Here is a 21576-nt window from a genome sequence, read left to right on the forward strand (position 1 = left end):
GGTAGCCATTCACAGAATTCTATTCGACAAAAAAGTATAATTACAAATCCTAAATATCTTTAATTTGATATTTAGGAAACATTGACGAGTGTACCAATAAAAACTTGCATTAAAACTCTAGTGATAGTCGGTTCGGATACCAAATATTGGAAAGAAAAAAAGATGTATGCTAGAGATACACACTCCTTGGAAAATTTATTAGGTGAAACGGATTTAAAAAACCAAGTTAACTAAACCCTTCATTAAGTTAACTAATTTATCACTAGAATTAAATTTTAGTAATAAAAACTAAAATATATAATGATCATTTTAAATTTAATTTAATTATTTATCTAAATAGAAAAAAAATCCAATATTTTTTATATGATTTATTTTCGTTTAGTAATAATATATTAACATCAAATTATATTAACAATTGGCCTTAACCAAATAAGCCAAAAACAAAGACGACCATATAGAATTTCAACTTATTAAAATCTCATATATAGTTATGCAGCTAAAACTACACACAAAACTAAGATATTATTGTGGTGTGCTCGTGACAATGACGACAACAACGACGCATACTACAAAAATTAGCCAGATTCGCTATTGGAATCATGAACTCACCCGAACATTGTTTTCCATATACAATTGGTATTTAGCAGAAAAATATTGTGTAATAAGAAAATCTTGAAATTGAGTCTGAGAAATAGACAAAGTCGCTAATAGATACACGAATTCCTCGACTACTGTTTCCATACAAATTACTCTTTAGTGGAAAATATTGTGTAATGATAAATTTCTTGAAATTGAGTATGAGAAATAACATACCTGAAATCATAAACTTTTTAACGGATGAAAATTAGACCGAGAGTTTAAATTTATATCTAGAAATTAGCATGGCCATTAGGCGTCAGAGGAGCTCTTAGTTTACTCACTTAGAAGTTAAAAACACATTGTTTTCCACTGTTTTTGATGGTATGCATTCAAGAAAACGTTAGTAATTGAATAAATAAAACGTCATGGTAATTTGGATATATTGTAGGTATATGCAATTATGCATTTAATAGGTTTTACAATGACTGAGGAGTCAACGGTGTAGTTATTGATTTTTTTTTGGTGATTGATTAGTTATTGATTTCTAAAATAAAAAAAAAAAGTTATTGATTTCATTTATAATTTGGGAAAAATGTCTTATAAATCCTCAACTTTTTCATTTCGTTGAATTTAATCCCCAACTCTAACTAAAACGTTTTAAATACTGAACTTTAGTTTGACTTTCAAATTAAATAATGAACTTTAATTGACGAAGTTGTTTTATACATGAAGTTTAATCGTGTAACAGAGCAATTAAACTCTGTTAATAATTCTGTTAAAACTTAAATTAAGTCGTCCTCTTAACATCAAACGACGTCATCCGCTACAATTACAAAACCCCCAAATTTGATTTCATTATCCCCAAATTCGATTTTACTAATCCTAGTAATTGAAAGCTCATTCCGATCCCCCTCATTTTTCTCGGTTTAATTTTTGATTCTCTCGTATTGTTCTTCTTCCTTTTCTAATTGAGTTCAAGTTTTGTAACATTGAAATTCGTCGGAAAACGTGTGTCGTCAAAATGTATGTGAATGATCCTACAATTAAACTGATTTCATCAACATGTGCAAAGCTATCGTCATTCTACTATCCAAAGAGAATGGAATCACTAGATGAAATCGAAACTGTATGTAATGTTTATGAGAGAAACCCAAAATTCACATTCAAATAATGGCCTATTTGGATATGACAGGATGCTATATCACCATTGTCATTGTTTTGTGCGGCTTGAACTTGTGCTTTGTGTGGCTTTGTTTTATCACCATTGCCGCTTGATTATTTTTATTTCTTGGGTAAGAATTTCGAGATGAAGGAATGAAAGTTGTAATAATGAAATTCTTGTGTAAGGATATGGTAATGAGTTAATAAAACCAAATTTTTTGAAACATTTATTGAAACAAGCCAAAAGAAGCTGCAGGTTCTGAAACAAGCTGTAATAATCCGACCAAAATAAAGAAAACAGAAACAAATCATGAGGTTCAAAAACATGATCCAACCAAACTACAAAAAAAAAACACATCATTATTGTTAGTATGTATATTGTCCTTGTCCTTGCCCTTGTCCTTCTCCATGTGGAACTCTTTGTGAAACATGTGATGTTTGAGATGATTGTGATCGTTGAGATGCTTGGTCTTGTGATCCTGAAAATGCGTGTGATAATCCTTGACCAAACAAAATATTCCTTGGTTCCTGGTTTTAAGATCATATACCAATATCAATATATATACATACCAGAAGTAAAATGATGAAAATGTTATGAAAGACTAACCGAAGCTTTCTTTGGTCGACCCCTTGGTCTTTTTGGTTGACCCTCAACCCACTGGTTCTTACAACCTTTCTTGTTGTGGCCTTCTTGCTTGCAGTTTGAACACGTCATCACTCGGTGTAAGCGTGACAACGTGGTGATAGAAGACGAGGCAGCTTCATTTCTTCCTTTCCTCCTAGCATAGTTGTTTGGTCTCCCTGGGTTTCCTCTTCTCCATGGTGGTGGTAAAACTCCAAACCTATTCACTCTAGGCCATAGAATCTTCCCTTGTACAGGTGCAATACCATCTTTGTATGTTTGCTGCCACCGTTGTGTCGTGTACCAGTCAACAACATAGTCTTCTACTTTTTGTTTCTTTCCTATAATGACAGATGCCGCATGAACACATGGTATACCTGTCATTTGCCATTTCCTACAACCACATGTATTGTCATTCATATCAACTGAGTAAATTACATTATTCAAGCTTATCTCATGTTTGTTGTTCCTGGCCATCCATCTGATGCAAAACTGTGACCCTTCAACCATCTTTTCTATCTCAAAATGTGCTCTCTTTGTAAATCTAGTCTTCAACCTCCCAGCTAGAACATACCTCTTCTCATTTCGAACCATACACTGCCTCCTAATATCCTCTAACAAGTCTAATAAAGGTTTCTTCCTAGCCTGTCTGATTGTTCTTTTAAAAGATTCACTCAAATTATTCAAATTATCATTGCAACAGCTGCCAATCCTAAAGAATGCTCTAGACCATGTCATAGGATGAGTTCTTAGAAGGGAACTAAATGCACCTGGATTATATTTCTACAATGCTTCCATATTAGCAGCATACTCTCCTTCTGTGTAGCTCCTTGCAATCTTCCAGAACATACGTTGTAACTCCATGTCATGACTGTTTCTTTTCCAGTTATCCATAATATGCCTAGCACACTGGCGATGTTCAACATTTGGAAGAATGCTATGAATAGCTTTAACTAAACCCTGAAAGAAACATCGGACTATATCATCAATATTTAGAAAAGAAAAAAAAAAACAGAATGTGTCAGAATTGTGAATATACTAACCGCCTGTTTGTCAGAAATGATTGCCACATTGCTTCCATCTTGAAGATCTAAAGTTGTAGTGAGCATTCTAATAAACCAATCCCAATTATCATCGTTCTCTATTTCAACTACTGCCCAAGCAATGGGAACTAACCTATTGTCTCCATCTCTCCCTGTTGCAGCTAAGAGATGTCCTTTGACATCCCAGTTAAGAAAAGCACCATCTACTCCTATGATAGGCCTGCAAGTCTGTTTCCAAGAATCTCTTTGTGAATTAAAACAAATAAAGAGACGATAAAACCTTTGTAAGCTTCCAATGGTTTGTCCTGGAATAGTCTCTATCTCAAACTTAGTCCTGGATTTGTTCGCAACACCTCCGCTTGATAATCCCATATTCTTGAGAAATGATCTTCATGAACAGCTCGTCTTTCTTTCATGATTTTGGTCTTTGCCTTTGAACATTGTTCATCACTTACAACAAGATTGTACTCTCTCTTTATCTCATCAACCATCTCATGTTTGGTAATCTTTGGATTCTTCCTCAGCCTATCCGAAAATAACCAAGCAATGGTTCTTCTCTTTAACATCTTGAAGTAACCCGATCGGACACAAATATGCTTACTCTCGTAAACCTTAATTTGCATCTTGTGTTTCTTCCTATCGTAAGAGCAATAACATCGCCATTGACATTTGACATCGGTATCTAAGCATTTTGCACCAATTTTCAGAGTCTGAGACCTATAGAGCTTTATATCATATCTAGTTTTTAGTGAATACCTTAGAACTGCAATCTTGAAATCTTCTGGGCAACTAAAAGTCTTCCCCAACTTTAACAACTCTTCAAGATCTTCGGGTTCAGTACGAGCAACACCATCAACAAGATCTTCATCGTTATCACTATCAGACAATGGATCTGGAATCCGCTCGTCATCCCATATTTCATCTCCACTATCTGCATCACTCACATCTTCATCATCCCTCGCTGCCTCTCCAAATTCTGCTACAAAGTCTTCGCAAACTTGTTCGTCTACTCCTAAACGATTTCGATGTTCTGTTTCGTTAACTTCATCGCGGTCGTCTTCCTCATCATCATACCTAATATCATCACAATCTTCATCGCCACACACTTCACAGTCGTCTCCACTCACAGCCTCACTTTCAGTGTTTTTCTCACGAACTGGGTCAACATCTCTTTTTTCTTTTTCGTCTGGCCTCTTTCGTTTGGATTCCCGTCGCGTCATTACAACGAATCTAATGTTCAGAGAAAGCTTTCGATTTATATGGTTAGGGATTTGATTTCAATTTGGTGTTTTCTTTAGTTGGGGATAATCAAATCGATAATGGGGTTTTTATTATTTGCAGCACACTACGTCGTTTTAATGTGAAGGAAATGACCTCATTAAGGTTTAACAGTACCTATTAACAGAAATATAACTCTGTTTAATTGTTCCGTTATACAATTAACGTCGTGCTTAAAACAACTTCGTCAATTAAAGTTTATTATTTAATTTGAAAGTCAAACTAAAGTTCAGTATTTAAAACGTTTTAGTTCGAGTTGGGGATTAAATTCAACGGAATGAAAAAGTTGAGGATTTATAAGGCATTTTTCCCTTTATAATTTCGATGAGATGTTTTTTCTTAATTATTTTTAATGATTTTATGATAAGACTTCCATTATTTGATCTTCATTTATTGTTTATAGTTGAATAATTTTGGATAAGTATTAAGTTCTCAAATGACACGTATCAATTTTTGGTAGCGTGTTTTAATAGGATCCATTCTTTATTATATAAGATATCATTTCTTATTTTATTTTCTGTTTTCTCTCTCTTTCTTCTTTTATCTCTCTCGAAATATATTACCTCTCTCTTTCTTCCTCTCACTTGAATTCTACCATAGTAATAATTTTCCAAAAGGTAAATAGACGATCTGAACTTTTCCTCGATCTACTATTATTCATTCGATTGTAATTTGTCCCCGATCAAATTCTATTACTAATTCAATATGAACTTGTCCCCGATATAATTATATTACTCATTCGATTTGAACTTGTTCCCGACAAAAGGTATTAATGTTTTTACGTGTAAATATTTGGGGGACATGCCGTGTAGAATGAGTAATATAATTAGATCGGGAACAATGTCTATTACTTTTTATATAATCTTTTTTAAATTCAACATTGTGTTAAATTCGCGGACAATTGCCTTTGATGATTGTCCTTCGTCATATGAGGTGGTTTAAAGCAGCGTTTTTGTCCTTCTTCCCTCACACAAAGCTGTCTCTCGGGCACAAGTTGCCATTTTTCTCTAATACAAACTTCACACCTTGTAGGGGTAAAATTGTCAATAAAATAGTATAGTGCCATAAAATATGGTAGTTTTAGAAAGATCAATGCAATTGTGGTAATTTTGGAAAGAATCTTTTCAAAAGTGGTAGACAAGTCAATAATCCCAAAATTTAAAGTAAGATAATATTAGTTTTTTAAAAGTCAAATGTAATCTCAATTTATTTCCAAAACAGAATAAAGAAAATTAATGTGTTGCTCTTTTAAGCACATCTTCATATTTTGACCTCTAATAAATTTCTTTGACTGCATTTTGCAAACATTATCTATAAATACTTATTTGATAATGTAATTTTATTCATCCTTCAATTACTTAATCAAAATTTATCTCTAAAAGAATAAATATGGAACCTCTAGGAAACCGTCGTCCTTGCTCCGTATGTATCACCAAAAACAGAAATTGTCCCAGATTCTGCGAATATGCAGAATACTTTCCATATGAATTGTATATTTATTTATTTATTTTTACTTTTTTTGCTTATTATTCTCTTTTGCTAAATGTTTTAGTTGATATTAATTTCTTTTAACTTTAGGCAAAGTCAATATGAAAGTGCTAATGAATTGTTTGGCACACCAAATATCATTACGATGATGCAGCATGCTCCTGAAGAAAAAAAACAAATGCTAGCAACTTCTATAATCATGGAAGGTAATGCTTGGACAGAAGATCCTATAAGTGGTGGATTCGGTATGATTCAAAAGCTCATGTGGAAGATTATGTTACACAAAGCCTACCTCCGTGAACTCCAGGAGAAGATTAAGGAAGAGAAGGAAAAAAAACCAGCCTCGTCTTTATATTAGTGATACATTGTAGCATATATTATTTATGCATCAAATAATGATTATTTAATGTAAAAGCATATCTAAAATGAATATTTAAAATCTTCCGTCGAGCATAGCTAATACCTTATATTTCTTATTGATATTTCTTGTGATTTAATTGTGTGTGTATTTCGATGATCATAAATGAAACTTTGAAATCTAGAGAGACATATTGTACATATAATAAAGCAAATTTATAAAAAGATTGATCATTTTAAAATACTAGAAGTTCTTGTTTCCTGTTCTAAGTAAAATAACATTCCTAGATTTAGGGTTTAGTTGCCTTTGGAAAAGTTATTTATAGAGAGCTAGATACTGTGTTTAGTTTTGTTTATCTTTGACTCATGTAATTTGACATTTGATTATAAATTATGTTTGCCTTACATGCAAATAATATCTCAAACGCTTGTATCACCTTTCTCTTACTACCACGAAAAACTTTGTGTATAAAAAACTCAAATCATTAAATTTTGGACGACAAAATTCATTAGTGTTGCTAATTTCATTGTACAATCAGTTTTATAACAATAACAATATAATTTATTTCGCCTAAAAAAAGAATATTATTTATTAAGTTAGGAGGCAAATAACTGAAAATAGATGTAAGTATACAAATATGTAATGTATATGTAATAAGCAATTAAGGAAAAAACTTAAATATTTGGACCAAGTGCTTAACTCTTATAGATGATGAAGAATGTATGAAACACCACGATATTATCAACATTAATATTAGTAAGATGACAAACAGAAATTAGATGATTTGAGTCAATATTCTCTAACATTCTTAGAAATAGTTTTTTTTTTCTTTTTATTTGCATAGTTCATATACATAATTTGTATACACATACCTTGTGCATCTCAAACTTTTTGTTTAATACCTATTTTGCACCTCTACCTAATAAATTGTGTCAGAATTTTTTAAAAATCATAATCACAACGAAATTTGTAACACCATTTAAATTGTTGTTCATAAAAAAAATCTTAATTTTTATTCAGAAAACTTTTCTTAATAATCAAAGATTAGTGATATAAGTAGTGTAATGCCAAGAATTATAGAGATTTGAAGCAAAATTTTAAAATGACACCATTCTACATAATTTTTAAGTTCTAAACTATAATATTAATCAAAAAAATTTAAAGAGATAAAATAGAACGAACATATATCTAAGCTTTTTTGCGGATAGATTACCATATTCATCAGATTAATCCATGGTGATTGAGAAAAAGCCTCACGATTGGAACAACTAAATATAAATCATAATCTCAAGACATTTTAAGGCTTTCAATGTCCCAAAGAAAATTATTTGGCGTCAAATCCATCAATGAAAATTGAACATTTCACATAGAACAGAGAAAAATATGAATAGGTTTAGCCGGCAGAGAACAAACGAAATGAAGATTTTAGGTTTAGACACCCAAAACAAATTTAGGTTTAAGTCTATAAAAATGGGCTTAGTCATATGCTTCTAAACAATAATAGGTTATGAACCCACGCGTCTATTTTAAAAACTTTTAATAGTTTTTTGTGTGACTAAAATTGTTTATTGAAATTTTAAAAAACATGTTTTTATATGTGTACTTGTTGTTAATATTTTAAGTTCTTTGAATTTCAAAATTACCATGACCAATAATTACAGTTTAAATACATAACTAAAAATAACTTTAATACACCTTTTTACAATATTTATCAAAAAAACATTTTCTTGGTTCATAACTCTCTCTTTAGCATTAGATATTTAGGATAACGATATCTTTTTACATATGGAAGAAATTGTTGTATGGGAGATAACTTTATCGACTTTTTCATTTTGGTACCCACAAATTTACTATTGTTTTTCGCTTATCTTCGCTGCATTAATGAGTATAGCTCTTCCAAAAATAAGATACTTTAATATGTATATGAATTTCTGTTTCACAATTTCTTACGGAGAGCTATCACTCTCCCTATTTTTTTGCAAACACTCGTTTTATCTGTTTCATTCTTTCTTACGGTATCTCTTTCCATCCTCTTATGATTTTGTCTAAGCAATATGTGCCATACCTTCTAAACTTTTCACATGCTCCATATTTTTTCTTCGAAAATCTCTTCCTTCTCTTGTTAGTATAAGTATTTTTCAAGCTCGTCAAGATGTACTCTGTCTTGTTTTCTGTTATTCTAAGAAAATGTTTTAGCTTCTAAATTGGTATTTAACTCTATCACTTCTCTCTTTTGATGCAGTTTAGATCCTCTTCACCTTCACGCTTCCCAGACTGAAAGACCTCAACTTATATCTTTGAGAACTTGATTCAAATTGATACCATCAAAAACACTGTACTCGGGGCGATGAAGTGTATGATTTAGTCATAATTATGACAATTTCTTACGTCATAATATTGTAATTACTTTACATACAAAATTATTGTAACGTTTTTATTTAGTCACGATAACGCTACTATTTGGTCATAGTATTGTGACTGTATTAAAAGTAACTGATTTTTGTCACTAATCATGACAAATTTCTTACAAAATAAATAGTCACAAATATAAATATAGATTTGTGACCAAATCTTGTAACTAAAATATTAATAACGTAAAAGAAAACTTATTGTGAACAAATCATGGCAAATAAGAAAGTTTCTATATTCTAAAGTAGTGGTTTATGTACAAATAACCATCTATAGATCATCTACTTAACATTTTTGAAGTACAAAATAAGGAATTTTTCGGATTGTTTTTTTTTTGGGTTTTACCCAGTTTTTTACCTGTTTTTTTCGGCCCATTTGTTGAATCTCTTTACTATTTGGTCCACATCCTATAATTTTAAATGTTAATCAAATCTTACCAAAATTTACAAATCGCTTTAAATACTAATTAGTTACAATTAATTATTTCTCTTATTGTCGACCATATTGAATTCGTAATATATAAGAATATCTCAACATAATATCTTACCATAATATTTTCTTAGATATTCTATCGTAACCTCATTTTCTTACCGTTTTCTTTTCATTTAATTCAAATGCCGATATTTACTCGCTTGAAATCTTTTGTGTAATTAAGATTAAGCAACACACATATCTTCCGCTCATATACAAAATTTCTGCATTTATTCGCCGAGATTTATTCAGTTCCATTTGGAAAAAATCCAATTACAGAAACAAATTTAAGACTACAGAATGATTATAATCAAGCATATTCAAAAATGAAAACGTTTAATGCTAAATATTTAGTTCAATATTCTCTACATATTCGAATTAAAAATTGCCTAAATCTTTTACAATATTCTATCATAACTATATTGTTATCATTTGATTTCTTAATCTTCCCTTAAAAATTTATGTTATTTATTGTGATTGATCGTATAATCTAATTTGTTTAAGAAATATAAGATTTTGTACTTGCTTTCCAATATATTCTGAAACCGATTCAACTTTGGAAAGTGGATTAATGAGCTCTCTCTTATTGATATAGGTTTTAAAGGAAACAAGTTTACTTGGAGAAGAGGAAGGGAAGAAAGGAATGTTGTATGGAAGCAGTTAGATCGGGTTTTGTGTTTCCCGCATACCCGCCTTCAGTGGCAGGAAGCCATGGTGACACACCTGCCCTTTGTTGCGTCTGATCATGCACCACTCTTTGTCCAACTGTCACCTGGGGTGGCTGGGAACCCGAGGAGGAGACCGCTTAGGTTTGAGGAAGCATGGCTTAAACACACAGGTTTTCAGGAGTTGTTGTCTGCGTCTTGGAGAAATGATATTAGTACACCGAAGGCTCTGACAGGTTTGAGAGAGACGCTCCGCAGGTGGAACAGAGAGGTGTTTGGAGATGTGAAAAAGAGGAAGGATGAGTTAATTAGTGAGATAACAAAGATCCAAGAGCAGCTGGATAGTGCTCCCACGGTTGCTTTGTTAGAATCAGAGGCTTCCCTTTTAAAGGAGTTCGATGTAGTTCTAGAACAAGAAGAGTTGATTTGGTTCCAGAAGTCTAGAGAGAAGTGGATAGCGCTAGGGGCAGGAATACCAGCTACTTCCATACTTCTACTGTTATTCGTCGGAGAAGAAACCGCATTGAGATGCTTAAGAATAATGAGGATATATGGGTGACAGAGACTCGTGAGTTAGAAAAAATGGCGATCGAGTATTACAGACGCTTGTATTCCCTTGATGATGTGGATGCAGTGGTTGAGAAGTTACCGCAGGCAGGTTATGTCAGTCTAACCCGCGAAGATTGCTTTCATCTAGATAAGCCTTTCTCCGGAGTAGAAGTGGAGAAGGCGATTAGAAACATGGGGAAGTACAAGTCTCCTGGCCCCGATGGTTTTTAACCTGTGTTCTATCAACATTGATGGGAAGTCGTTGTTGCATCAATTGTTAAGTTTTCTATGGACTTCTTTAATTCCGGTGATCTTCCGCTGCATACGAATGATGCACTTGTTGTTCTTATTCCCAAAGTGGTTAAACCGGAGAAGATTACTCAATTTAGACCGATTAGTTTGTGTAATGTCTTGTTTAAGACTATCACTAAAACTATGGTGGAGTGGTTGAAGCCGGTTATGAGTAAGTTGATAGGGCCAGACCAATCGAGCTTTATTCCGGGAAGGTTAAGTGCTGATAATATAGTTGTTCAAGAGGCGGTTCATTCTATGCAGCGTAAGAAAGGGGTAAAAGGATGGATGTTAATTAAGCTGGATCTTGAGAAGGCTTATGACAGAATAAGATGGGATTTTATGGAGTATACACTTAGGGTGGCAGGCTTTTTAGAGTTTGGATCCGCTGGATTATGCAGAGTGTCACAGGACCAAGCATGAGCTTACTTTGAAATGGGGAAAGGACAGAAGGTTTCAAACCGCTTAGAGGCCTTCGTCAGGGAGATCCATTATCTCCGTATCTGTTTGTTTTATGTATGGAGCGGCTGTGTCATTTGATTGAGGATTCAGTGATGAAGAAGAAGTGGAAACCAATCAGTTTGTCTCGAGGAGGGCCGCAGCTCTCACATGTTTGTTTTGCAGACGACTTAATTTTGTTTACTGAAGCTTCGGTTACGCAAATTCGAATAATCCGTTCAGTCTTGGAGAGGTTTTGTGGGGCCTCGAGGCAAAAAGTAAGCTCAGAGAAATCTAAGATCTTCTTCTCTAATAACGGCTCTCGTGATTTAGAGAAGTTAATTAGTGATGAGAGTGGGATAAAATCCACGCGAGAACTAGGGAAATATCTCAGCATGCAAGTTTTGCAAAAGCGTATGAATAAGGAGACATTTGCAGAGATTCTTGAGAGGGTTTCGTCACGTCTCGATGGGTGGAAGGGGAGAGTACTTAGCTTTGCGGGCAGACTTACACTCACGAAGGCAGTTTTAGCTTCTATTCCGGTCCATTCTATGAGCACTATAATTCTGCTAGCTTCAACTTTGGCTAATCTAGACAAGGTGTCAAGGTCTTTCCTATGGAGAAGTAATTTAGAAAAAAGGAGACAACACTTGGTTTCTTGGAGTAGAGTGTGTCTTCCCAAGCGTGAGGGGGGTTTAGGCATCCGGTCAGCCAAAAACATGAATAAAGCGTTGATTGCCAAGTTGGGGTGGCGACTGCTACATTATACAAAGAGTCTTTGGGCACGTGTGGTTCGTTGTAAGTATAAGGTTGTGGATGTTCAGGATATGACATAGATGATCACAAAGAGTAATTGGTCATCGACATGGCGGAGTGTGGGTGTTGGTTTGCGGGAAGTAGTGCAACAGGGAAGGAGCTGGGTTGTTGGAGATGGTAAGAAAATTTTATTCTGGAAGGATTAGTGGCTTTCAGGTGAGACACTCTTGGAGTCTGTAAATGGTACCCCACCAGAGGACTATGACCGTCTAAGGGCAGCAGATCTGTGGACACATGGGTCAGGCTGGCAGTTGCACAGAATCTCGCCATATGTGTCTGAGAATAAGAGACTGGAGCTTGCTACTGTTGTTCTTGATACAGTGACAAGAGCTCGTGATAGGCTTTCATGGGGAGAACAACCGGATGGTAAATTCTCTGTGAGCTCAGCGTATGATCTTCTCACTCGGGATGAGAGTCACCATCCTAACATGGAGTCGTTTTTCAGAAAGATTTGGCGAGTAGTAGTCCCAGAGAGAGTGAGAGTGTTTCTCTGGTTGATTGGGAATCAAGCGGTGATGACCAATGAGAAAAGACTGCGAAGACATTTGTGTGACTCAGACATTTGTCAAGTCTGCAAGGGAGGGATAGAGTCGATTATCCACATTCTAAGAGATTGCCTGGCGATGATGGGAATCTGGGCTAGAATCTTTCATCGGCAGAAGCGCCAAGGTTTCTTTACTAAATCATTGCTTGAATGGGTGTATGATAACCTGTGTGAGAGGTTGATAGTGGCTGAGGTTCCTTGGAGAACGATGTTTGCTGTGGCGATTTGGTGGGGATGGAAGTGGAGATGTGGGAATGTGTTTGGAGAGATTGGGAAATGTAGAGACCGATTGCACTTTATAATGGAGACCAGTAAGGAGGTTGTAACGGCTAACCATTCTATTGATTCACAGGTTCCTAGACGTGAGCGAGTGGAGAGATTGATTGGCTGGAGTTATCCACCTGACGGATGGGTGAAGCTGAACACTGGCGGTGCTTCGAGAGGTAATCGAGGCCTCGCGACGGCATTCTCCTCGCTCAGGGATGAGAATGGCGAGTGGTGAACCTCGGGATCTGCTCGACACCTTTGGCGGAGCTGTGGGGTGTGTACTACGGGCTATACACAGCTTGGGAGAAGAGAGTCACACGTTTGTAGCTACAGGTGGACTCGGAGTTCATAGTTGGGTTTTTCAAGACAGGGATTAACGATTCACATCATTTGTCGTTCCTGGTACGTTTGTGTCACGGCTTTATCTCGAAGGACTGGATAGTCCGAATTACTCACATGTATAGGGAAGCTAACTGCCTCGCGAATGGATTAGCAACTATGCGTTTTTGTTACCATTAGGTTTTCATGTTTTACCTTTTGTTCCTGTTGATTTTGCTTCGATTGTAAGGGAGGATTCACTTGGGTCTACGCGACCAAGACGAGTTTTGTTGTAGTTCGTTTTATTTAGTTTTTAATAATACACTCCGCGAGATTTTCTCCCGATGACTTACCAAAAAAAAAAAGGTGACTTACACTTTTTTCAACTTTTTTCTACGGTAGTACATTTATTAATATGGATTTGTTCTTGTCAATTTCATCTCTCTCTCTCTCTCTCTCTCTCTCTCTCTCTCTCTCTCTCTCTCTCTCTCTCTCTCTCTCTCTCTCTCTCTCTCTCTCTCACACACACACACACACATTTTAGTTACTTAATATCATGTATTTCGTCTATTTTTATATAATTAAAATTTAATTTCCCTATATTTTAAGATCCATTGTTGCTATATTTTTTAGTACATATTATCCATTTCCGATTGAACATTTGTTCATTATGAAATGAATATCAAAAGGTATTTGAACAAACATACTATACCAATATGTATAACTACTGATTATTCAAACAGGTGAAAGAAGGTGAATGCAAAGCTTGAAAAAACAAAAACGCATATGTATTAATTCAAGAGTTCTTATCTCATTTGATGCATTAATAACCATACCATCCATGACATTGTGAACAATTGTTCGCTTCAACGTCTTCATACCGTCCATGTACTAGTCTACTAGATTTGAACAAATGGATGACTTAAAGAACTACCATCTTGAAAACTCACAAATAAAAGTAGGTTTTTGGTAACTGTATATGCTTTGTGAAGACATATACATTTGTCGGCTAATTGAAAATCATCAAGACTTGTTGAAGGCTTGGGACACCATCACAACCAGCAGCACCATAATAGATTTAAGGTTCTCTAAACACTTTCAGATCATCTACTTAGATTTGACCATAAACATTTGTTCGTTAACGCTTGTCCATAAACACTTGTCCACTTAGATACTCAAAAGATATTGCTTAGATCAAGTTCACTCAATACACTTAATAACATCGAGATAGTCAACATACTTGCCATCATCCATATATACAATCTTTGATGGACACCTTACTTGTCATATTCTCCTCTTTTATTTGAATCAGATCAAATTAGAACTCTTGAATTAATACATTTGCATTTTTTTTTCAAGCTTTGCATTCATCTTTTCTCACATGTTTGGATGATTAATAGTTGTAAATATTGGTATAGTATGTTTGTTCAAATAACTTTTAATATCTATTTATTAATAAATTAATGTTCAATCGAAAATGGATATTGTATTATAATTATTTACTTAAAAGATAACAACAATGGATCTTAAAATGTAGGAAAAAATAAATCTGAATTTATTATAGAAAATTAGATAAATATGTTATATTAAGTAACTAAATGATAAGAGAGAGAGCAAGAAAGACAGAGAGAGGACTGAATTTGATAAAGGGAGTATGGTCTTTAGTTGGGACTATAGGGGTAATAATACAAGGGAGAAATTTTGAGAAAGTTGAAAGTGTGGGAAAGTGTAAATAAAGTTAAAATTATCTTAGAGTGTAATTGTTCATTAACAAATCCTTACTTGAAGCATAAAAAGTCTTCGATTGAGCAGGACCAATTTAGGGTATATTAAAAAGTAGGAATGTGACACTATTAGGTACTTTTACTGAATCTTTTTACGTTTAAGGCACTTTCCAGAGTTTAGGTACTTTTCATCTTTTTGAAAAAAAATTGGGCATTTATACCCTTTAACTTGACGAACGAATTAATTATCGTCAGTTGTTTTTTCACAAAACAATTAGAAAACAAAATGGTTGAGTTATCGTCAGTTATTAGAAAACAATTAAGGTTTCCTCTATATACAGTTTCAAACCCTCCTTTAAACAGCAATCCCTATATCCAGAAAAAATAGAGGTTGAATTCAATTTTAACGATGTTAAAGAGATAAGGATATGAAGCCAAATTTTTGAAGGACGTGTAGTCGATTGAATTGTTATATGAAGGAGAATGGTAAATTTGGAGATCTGAGCTTCGGGTTGACAGAAGAAAATTTGTTTCTCAATTTTACGAGCAATCGATGGAGGAATTGCTTACGTCCCCGACGATACGGTAACTCTTAATAATTTCTTATAGTCAAATTTTGTAAAATTTGGGAGTTTTACTTACTAATTCTACAAGAAAAGAGAGACGCATCTCCGCTAGCTTTGAATTTGTTTTTGTCTTTTGGTTCGTCGCTTTGAACCTTATTCTACAGCAAAAGAAGAAGACAAATTCAAAGTTGGCGACGAACCTTGGGCTAACGACTTTCATTATTATCATCAAAGTCGTTGGTTCTGTAATTGGGCTAGCGACTTTCATTATTATCGTCATGTTGTTGATCCGTCAGATGAAGAGGAAGAAGAATAAAAAAGGAGAATAGTGTCATCATGTTCAAGTTACTACTGAAACAGTACACTTATGCAGAATTGAAGATTACAAAGTCGTTTTCCCACACCGTTGGGAAAGGAGGGTTTGGAACTGTATATAGAGGAAACCTTTCTAATGGACGTACGGTTGCAGTAAAGGTCTTGAAGGATTTGAAGGGAAACAGTGACGATTTCATCAACAAAGTCACCAGCATGAGCCAAACATCTCATGTAAACATTGTTTCTCTGCTAGGTTTTTGTTATGAAGGGTCCAAAAGAGCGATTATATCAGAGTTTTTGGAGCATGGGTCTTTGGATCAGTTAATGTCTAGAAATAAATCATTGACTCCGGACGTGACAACACTATATGGAATCGCGCTAGGAGTATATGCACTATGGCTGCAAAACAAGAATTGTGCACTATGGCGACAAACCTTATTCTACAGCAAAATTTGGTCCGCCAGCTTTGAAAGTAGAATAAAGGTTCGTTTCCTAAATTTTATGAACAATTGATCTATCTTACAAATGTGTTTTTGTTAGAATGTGTAAAGATCTGATTTATATTTACAAAATTGTGTTTAGAATCGAAGTTTAGAAACATGTGTTTCTTGTCCATCTCATGTTGACCAATTGAAGTTTAGCAACAAGTTTATTTATGAACGATAATCATCAATTAAAAGTAGACTGTCCATTTTTTCTTTGACCAATATTCACTTATGTATGGACACTCACATTATTATATAACATTTAGTCATTCTTAAACTATTCTCTTGTGTATGTACACGTTCAAACAAATTTATAATGGACACTGTATTAAGGAAACACATCATTGTCATAACATGATACAATATAATAAGATCTAAAATTCCTCAAACAATAGTAAATAGTAACCACATTATTGATCTTGTCTTATATAAACATTGAGTTTTATGATGGTGCTAAGAATTTGATCGAGTTGGACTCCAATGTTAATGTTGAATGAGCAAACAAAAAAGTGCTAATTTTATCGAGCTATAAACACATTCGAAGCAAATCAAAGACATACTTGTCCATTAATGATTGTCCAAGCAGTCAAGTACATATGGTCATCTAATGACTCACATGGTTTCATACATAAGTTTATACATGAACAATAAACGCCAATCCAAAGTACATTATCCATGTTTCTTTGACCATTTATCCACATGTGTACAGATACTCCTATCAGTATATAGCATTTAGTCACAATTTAGTCAGTTACGTAGCTCTTATAAAGAATGTAACGAAGACCTTGTTTGCACTACACTCTTAAGAAGCAAATTTTATTGATCTTAACATTAGTTCACTACCTAATTGGATATTTCCTGGACTTCCATTCAAACATTCAGACATTATATAGAGAGGATGGAAAATTAAATTTCAAAACGAAGGCTTATCTTCGTTATAGCAAACTGATAATCTCTTAAAAGAACACTCCTATTCACTAAAACACCAAACATACAAACACATAATTCATCACCATACCACAACTTACAAAGATATATCAGAAAGTTAACAATCTCAACAAACCTCGATAAATCCAAGTTTTAGCTGCCTCAGGATCAATCTCAACTAAAAGACTATTATCGTTATCATTACCACCACACTCAGAAACAACTTGATGATTTTCTGGTTTAGGTTCGGTTCTACCGATGAATTTATCGAGAGTAGATTGTCTTTTCGCAGGTGGTTTAGTGAGATTTTCCGTAATTGGTGGATGAGCGTTTGTGGTTTTTAGACAAGCCAAGTCGATTTCTTTGACTGCTGCTTCCCAATCGAATTCCTGTAGGAGAAAACTCAGAAGTTGAATAATTAAAAAATTGATTCAAAAACGCAGAAAGAGATTGAACTTACGCCGTCTTCTTCGATGGTTTCTATTGGAACCCTAGATCCCATCCAAGTTAACACCAAACACGTCGTATCCATGATGATTTGTCCACACCGCCTTCTCATTTCAAGTATAACACAATAAACCAAAACCGATATTATCTTTTATTAAATGAATAACATTATACCCTAAACACAACCTAATAAATCTTATCTTGTGACTCATAGGGTTGATTCATACCAACACTCAAAAGTTCATACATCAATGAATATCACAAATTTCACGAGTAGCGTCCATCTTTTGTTGACCATTAGTTCACTTGTTTATAGACACTTTAATCATTATGTGGATTGATCATTCTAGAGTATATTGTGGATGCTGCAAATCTCAAAAAATCATTAGCCATGAGAGACCAAACATAACAAGCTCAGACTTATGTCAAACAAAATAATCAAGAGTGCAAAATGAATCACAATCTGAAGGAAACCTAGGACTCTATTATTTTTGATGATTAGAGATCTTCTTACCAAATTTCTCAGCGAGCCATTGTGTCAAACAAATCCTTCGGAATCTCGACGACTACTGCTCCCAACTCTCCGAATTTGATGTGTCAAACCCTAAAGAATTGCTCTGCCTGTAGAACAGAACATGCTCAGAGACGGAAGCAAAGGTGGTGGTGGAGAAGCGATGGTGGACAATCCGAGAACAATTGTAGTGAGAGATAGAGATCTTGGTTTTGGCTATTAGTTCGAGAAAGCAAATCCGACGAATGTTGATGATGATAGTTGTACATAAGATGATGATCGGAGGAGCCGCCATTGAAGAACCAACCAACAACAAGAGATTTGATCTAATTTCCAGAACCACCCATCTGCTCAAATTTGAAACCTATGTTCTTCAAAATTTGAAATCGGATTCGGGGAGAAAAGTTTTGAGAATATAATTGTGAAAACCTCTCGAGAGAGGAAGAAGAAGAAGAATAGAAGCAATAGATTGTTGAGAGATTGGAAAGATGATGATAAATTCAATTTTGATTTTGATTTTCATTATTGAGATTTCCTTTAAAGTTTGATTTTGATCAATTTTGATTCTGGAAAGAGAGAGATGAAGAAGAGAAGTTGTAAGTGTTTTCCTAATCTAGAATGCGAGTATTGTCGAGGAGAGGGATAGTTGGAGGGTAGTGTAGTCAATTCAAAAAGAGAAAGTGCTTACTCCTTTGAAAGTGTCTAATTACGGACAAACTTTCAAGTGTCTAATCAAGTAATATTCTCTTAAAAAAGTAAAGGATAATAGAAGGATAAAGCGAACCGATTACACAAAAAGCCAAAACACAAAATAATAAATAAATAATAATTCCTACAATTTATTACTATTTTTTTGGTCGGAAACTTTCATTTCATTAAAAAGTCTAATAAGATGGGTTTTTTACAAGTTTTCGAAGCTCAACACTTCATGTAATACAACTTTTGATTACATTTAAAACCTTCACACGAGGACCGAACTCAAAACAAAATAATTTCAAAAGATAACACGCGTCCACCAACGTTTAATCACGAAGTTGAAGGAGGAAGAACATTGCCGACCTCCACCGCCGATAAGCTCCGCCACTACCTAAACAGTCGAACTTCATCACCAATGGAATCCATCAATTCCCAAGCATTGACTTCGAAAACCAGTTTGTGTAGATTGATTGAAACTTCCTCTTCCTCTTCACATAAACCATCCCAATATCTTCATTTGTCAATGGACAATTCACCCATGCCTATATCTAAGGCCCAACAAAGGAAGAGCGAAAATAAAATTTACTCATTCAAAAGAAAATAGTTGGGCAAAAGATTAAGGAGAGAATGAAACAATCAAAGGTTACTAGGAAATCGATTCTCATAAATGGATTGAAATTAATGATCTATACTGAAAACCATTAAGATTGTAAAGAGAAAAAAAAACATAAAAGAAAATTAAAACCGGATTAACCAAATTTTGATCTAATATTAATCGGAAAACAAAAGATGAAATAGAAAAAAAGAAAACTTCCACTCTCCCTCTAATAGATTTTTGAAAGAGAGCTGCATAATGCATTTATGGGCCGGTATCGAATACCTTTGCCAACTAGAAGGTGAAACATCAACCATTACTCACAAATAAGGTACTTAAATTCATGTATTAATTTGACAAAATTCCACTACTTCCCACTTAATTCATACTTTTAAGCAGCAATAAAAAAAAAAATAATAATAATTTGTACGTTGAGAAGACGAAATATCCAAACTAATCTATTTAAACAAATACATATAAACAAAGTTATCATCCAATTGCAACCACCAAATATTTCCAACAAAATCAATGGATCCCAAGAAAGCTGATATTATTCGTTTAGAGGCACTTCCTCAAGATCTACTTGGAGGAATAGTTGCTAAAGTTGGAGCTACAACAGCTGAAGATTTTCACAATTGCATTCTTGTATGCAAAGAACTAGGTGCATCAGCAAATGACAAACACGTGTTCAAAACTCTTAATCTTGCTCTGTTGGTGAAGAAACCGTTATCGGGCACGCAAACACCTTCTTACTATGAAAATATGTCTTGACAACAACAACCCAAATGCTCACTACATAAAAGGTATAATATACTACTTTGTCCTTTATGTGTCTGACGTTGGTTTCCACCATATTGGCAGAGCAACTGAGGTAGGCCAAAAAGAAGCTATCTACATGTATTTGAGCCATCTTCAATGGACTAAAGACACCACCATGGCTGAAGCATGTTGAAAAAAAATCAAAACATCATTACATGGGATTAGAGTGGCGAGAAAGAATTGCTATATCATATCACATCGCGACATAAAACCCCCAAGCGTGTGCTATCCAAACAACACATGTGAAACATGTTTTATCTACAAACAAATGTTTAAGTTTATCTTTATGGTATAACTTAAATACATCATCTAGAGAGTTGGAACCGGTTTTAAAAATACCACCAATAATGTTTCAGGCGATGAACTATCATAAAGCTTCAAAATAAATAAATTTATGAAGTTTCTTTTGCTTTCATATTTGTCCTCTCTAACTGTTACAAAGAATTTTTAATTTAAAATCCAACTCTTATATTACCTATCATTGCATCTAGTAGTTTCAATGTATTGTTAAAATTGTTAACCATCCATCAATCAAACAATATATATGGGGCAAAAAAACAAAATATGAACAAATTAAGTAGCAAACATTTGCAAAACAATAGTTATTTTTAAATAAAATTTTATAAAATAACAAAAGAGGACAAAAAAACGAATGTTAAAAACAAAATCAAATTTATTAAAAATATGCATGAGTAAGTTAAAATGGTGCTCTTCTATAGTCCTTTACAACTCTGTATAAAAAAAACTACTATAAAACACATTTTATTACATTCCTTATATTTTAAATAAAGAATAAAATGATATTTCTTGCCAAAACATTTTTGAAAATAACAAACAAATATAAAAAAATACATATCAAAAAATTGACAAAACATTAATGAAACTTGATTTATAACTAATCACAAATTAGTTAAAGTTAAACAATTAGGATTACAACAAAAGTAAAATAAAAATTTGATACTGATATGAAAAGCTTTATTCGACAATATTAAGTCATATGACAGACATAAGACACAAATAAAAAACAAAATGAAAAAAAATAACAATCACAAAAATAAATACGCAGTATATATGAACACTTACAAATACCAAACAAAAAGTATATATAATACACCTACAAATTAGGCTCGGAATGAAGACGATCGGTTAATTATGGATTAAATGCAATGCGGTTCAAATACTAACAAAATATAT

General features: G+C 33.9%; 4 protein-coding genes, 1 long non-coding RNA gene and 2 pseudogenes across 7 annotated transcripts; 5 read left to right on the forward strand and 2 right to left on the reverse strand.

Annotated features, from left to right (window-relative positions):
• Positions 1 to 2332: 2332 nt before the first annotated feature.
• Positions 2333 to 4625, reverse strand: AT1G35995 (annotated as a pseudogene; the record flags this gene model as incomplete). Its single annotated transcript has 1 exon — positions 2333 to 4625.
• Positions 4626 to 6059: 1434 nt separating this feature from the next.
• LBD5 (LOB domain-containing protein 5) lies at positions 6060 to 6534 on the forward strand. The gene is made up of 2 exons (NM_103296.4): positions 6060 to 6173; positions 6262 to 6534. The coding sequence occupies exons 1-2, from the start codon at positions 6073 to 6075 to the stop codon at positions 6527 to 6529; spliced, it is 369 nt and encodes a 122-aa protein (NP_174832.1). The 5' UTR covers positions 6060 to 6072; the 3' UTR covers positions 6530 to 6534.
• A 3426-nt stretch (positions 6535 to 9960) lies between these two features.
• AT1G36010 lies at positions 9961 to 13590 on the forward strand (annotated as a pseudogene; the record flags this gene model as incomplete). Its single annotated transcript has 1 exon — positions 9961 to 13590.
• Positions 13591 to 15923: 2333 nt separating this feature from the next.
• Positions 15924 to 16568, forward strand: AT1G36005 (receptor-like kinase; the record flags this gene model as incomplete). Its single annotated transcript, NM_001333172.1, is given in 3 exon segments — positions 15924 to 16155; positions 16171 to 16385; positions 16485 to 16568. The coding sequence occupies 3 exon segments, from the start codon at positions 15924 to 15926 to the stop codon at positions 16566 to 16568; spliced, it is 531 nt and encodes a 176-aa protein (NP_001322883.1).
• An 856-nt stretch (positions 16569 to 17424) lies between these two features.
• AT1G36020 (DEAD/DEAH-box RNA helicase family protein) lies at positions 17425 to 17846 on the reverse strand (the record flags this gene model as incomplete). The annotated part of the gene is made up of 2 exons (NM_103297.1): positions 17425 to 17703; positions 17775 to 17846. The coding sequence occupies 2 exons, from the start codon at positions 17844 to 17846 to the stop codon at positions 17425 to 17427; spliced, it is 351 nt and encodes a 116-aa protein (NP_174833.1).
• A 483-nt stretch (positions 17847 to 18329) lies between these two features.
• On the forward strand, positions 18330 to 18633 carry AT1G06943. Its single transcript, NR_139170.1, has one exon. It is a non-coding gene; the product is annotated as an other RNA (long non-coding RNA).
• A 1458-nt stretch (positions 18634 to 20091) lies between these two features.
• Positions 20092 to 20334, forward strand: AT1G36030 (F-box family protein; the record flags this gene model as incomplete). The annotated part of the gene is made up of 1 exon (NM_103298.1): positions 20092 to 20334. The coding sequence occupies one exon, from the start codon at positions 20092 to 20094 to the stop codon at positions 20332 to 20334; it is 243 nt and encodes an 80-aa protein (NP_174834.1).
• Positions 20335 to 21576: the final 1242 nt, after the last annotated feature.

Source organism: Arabidopsis thaliana (assembly GCF_000001735.4).
Source record: "Arabidopsis thaliana chromosome 1 sequence".
Lineage (NCBI taxonomy): Eukaryota > Viridiplantae > Streptophyta > Magnoliopsida > Brassicales > Brassicaceae > Arabidopsis > Arabidopsis thaliana.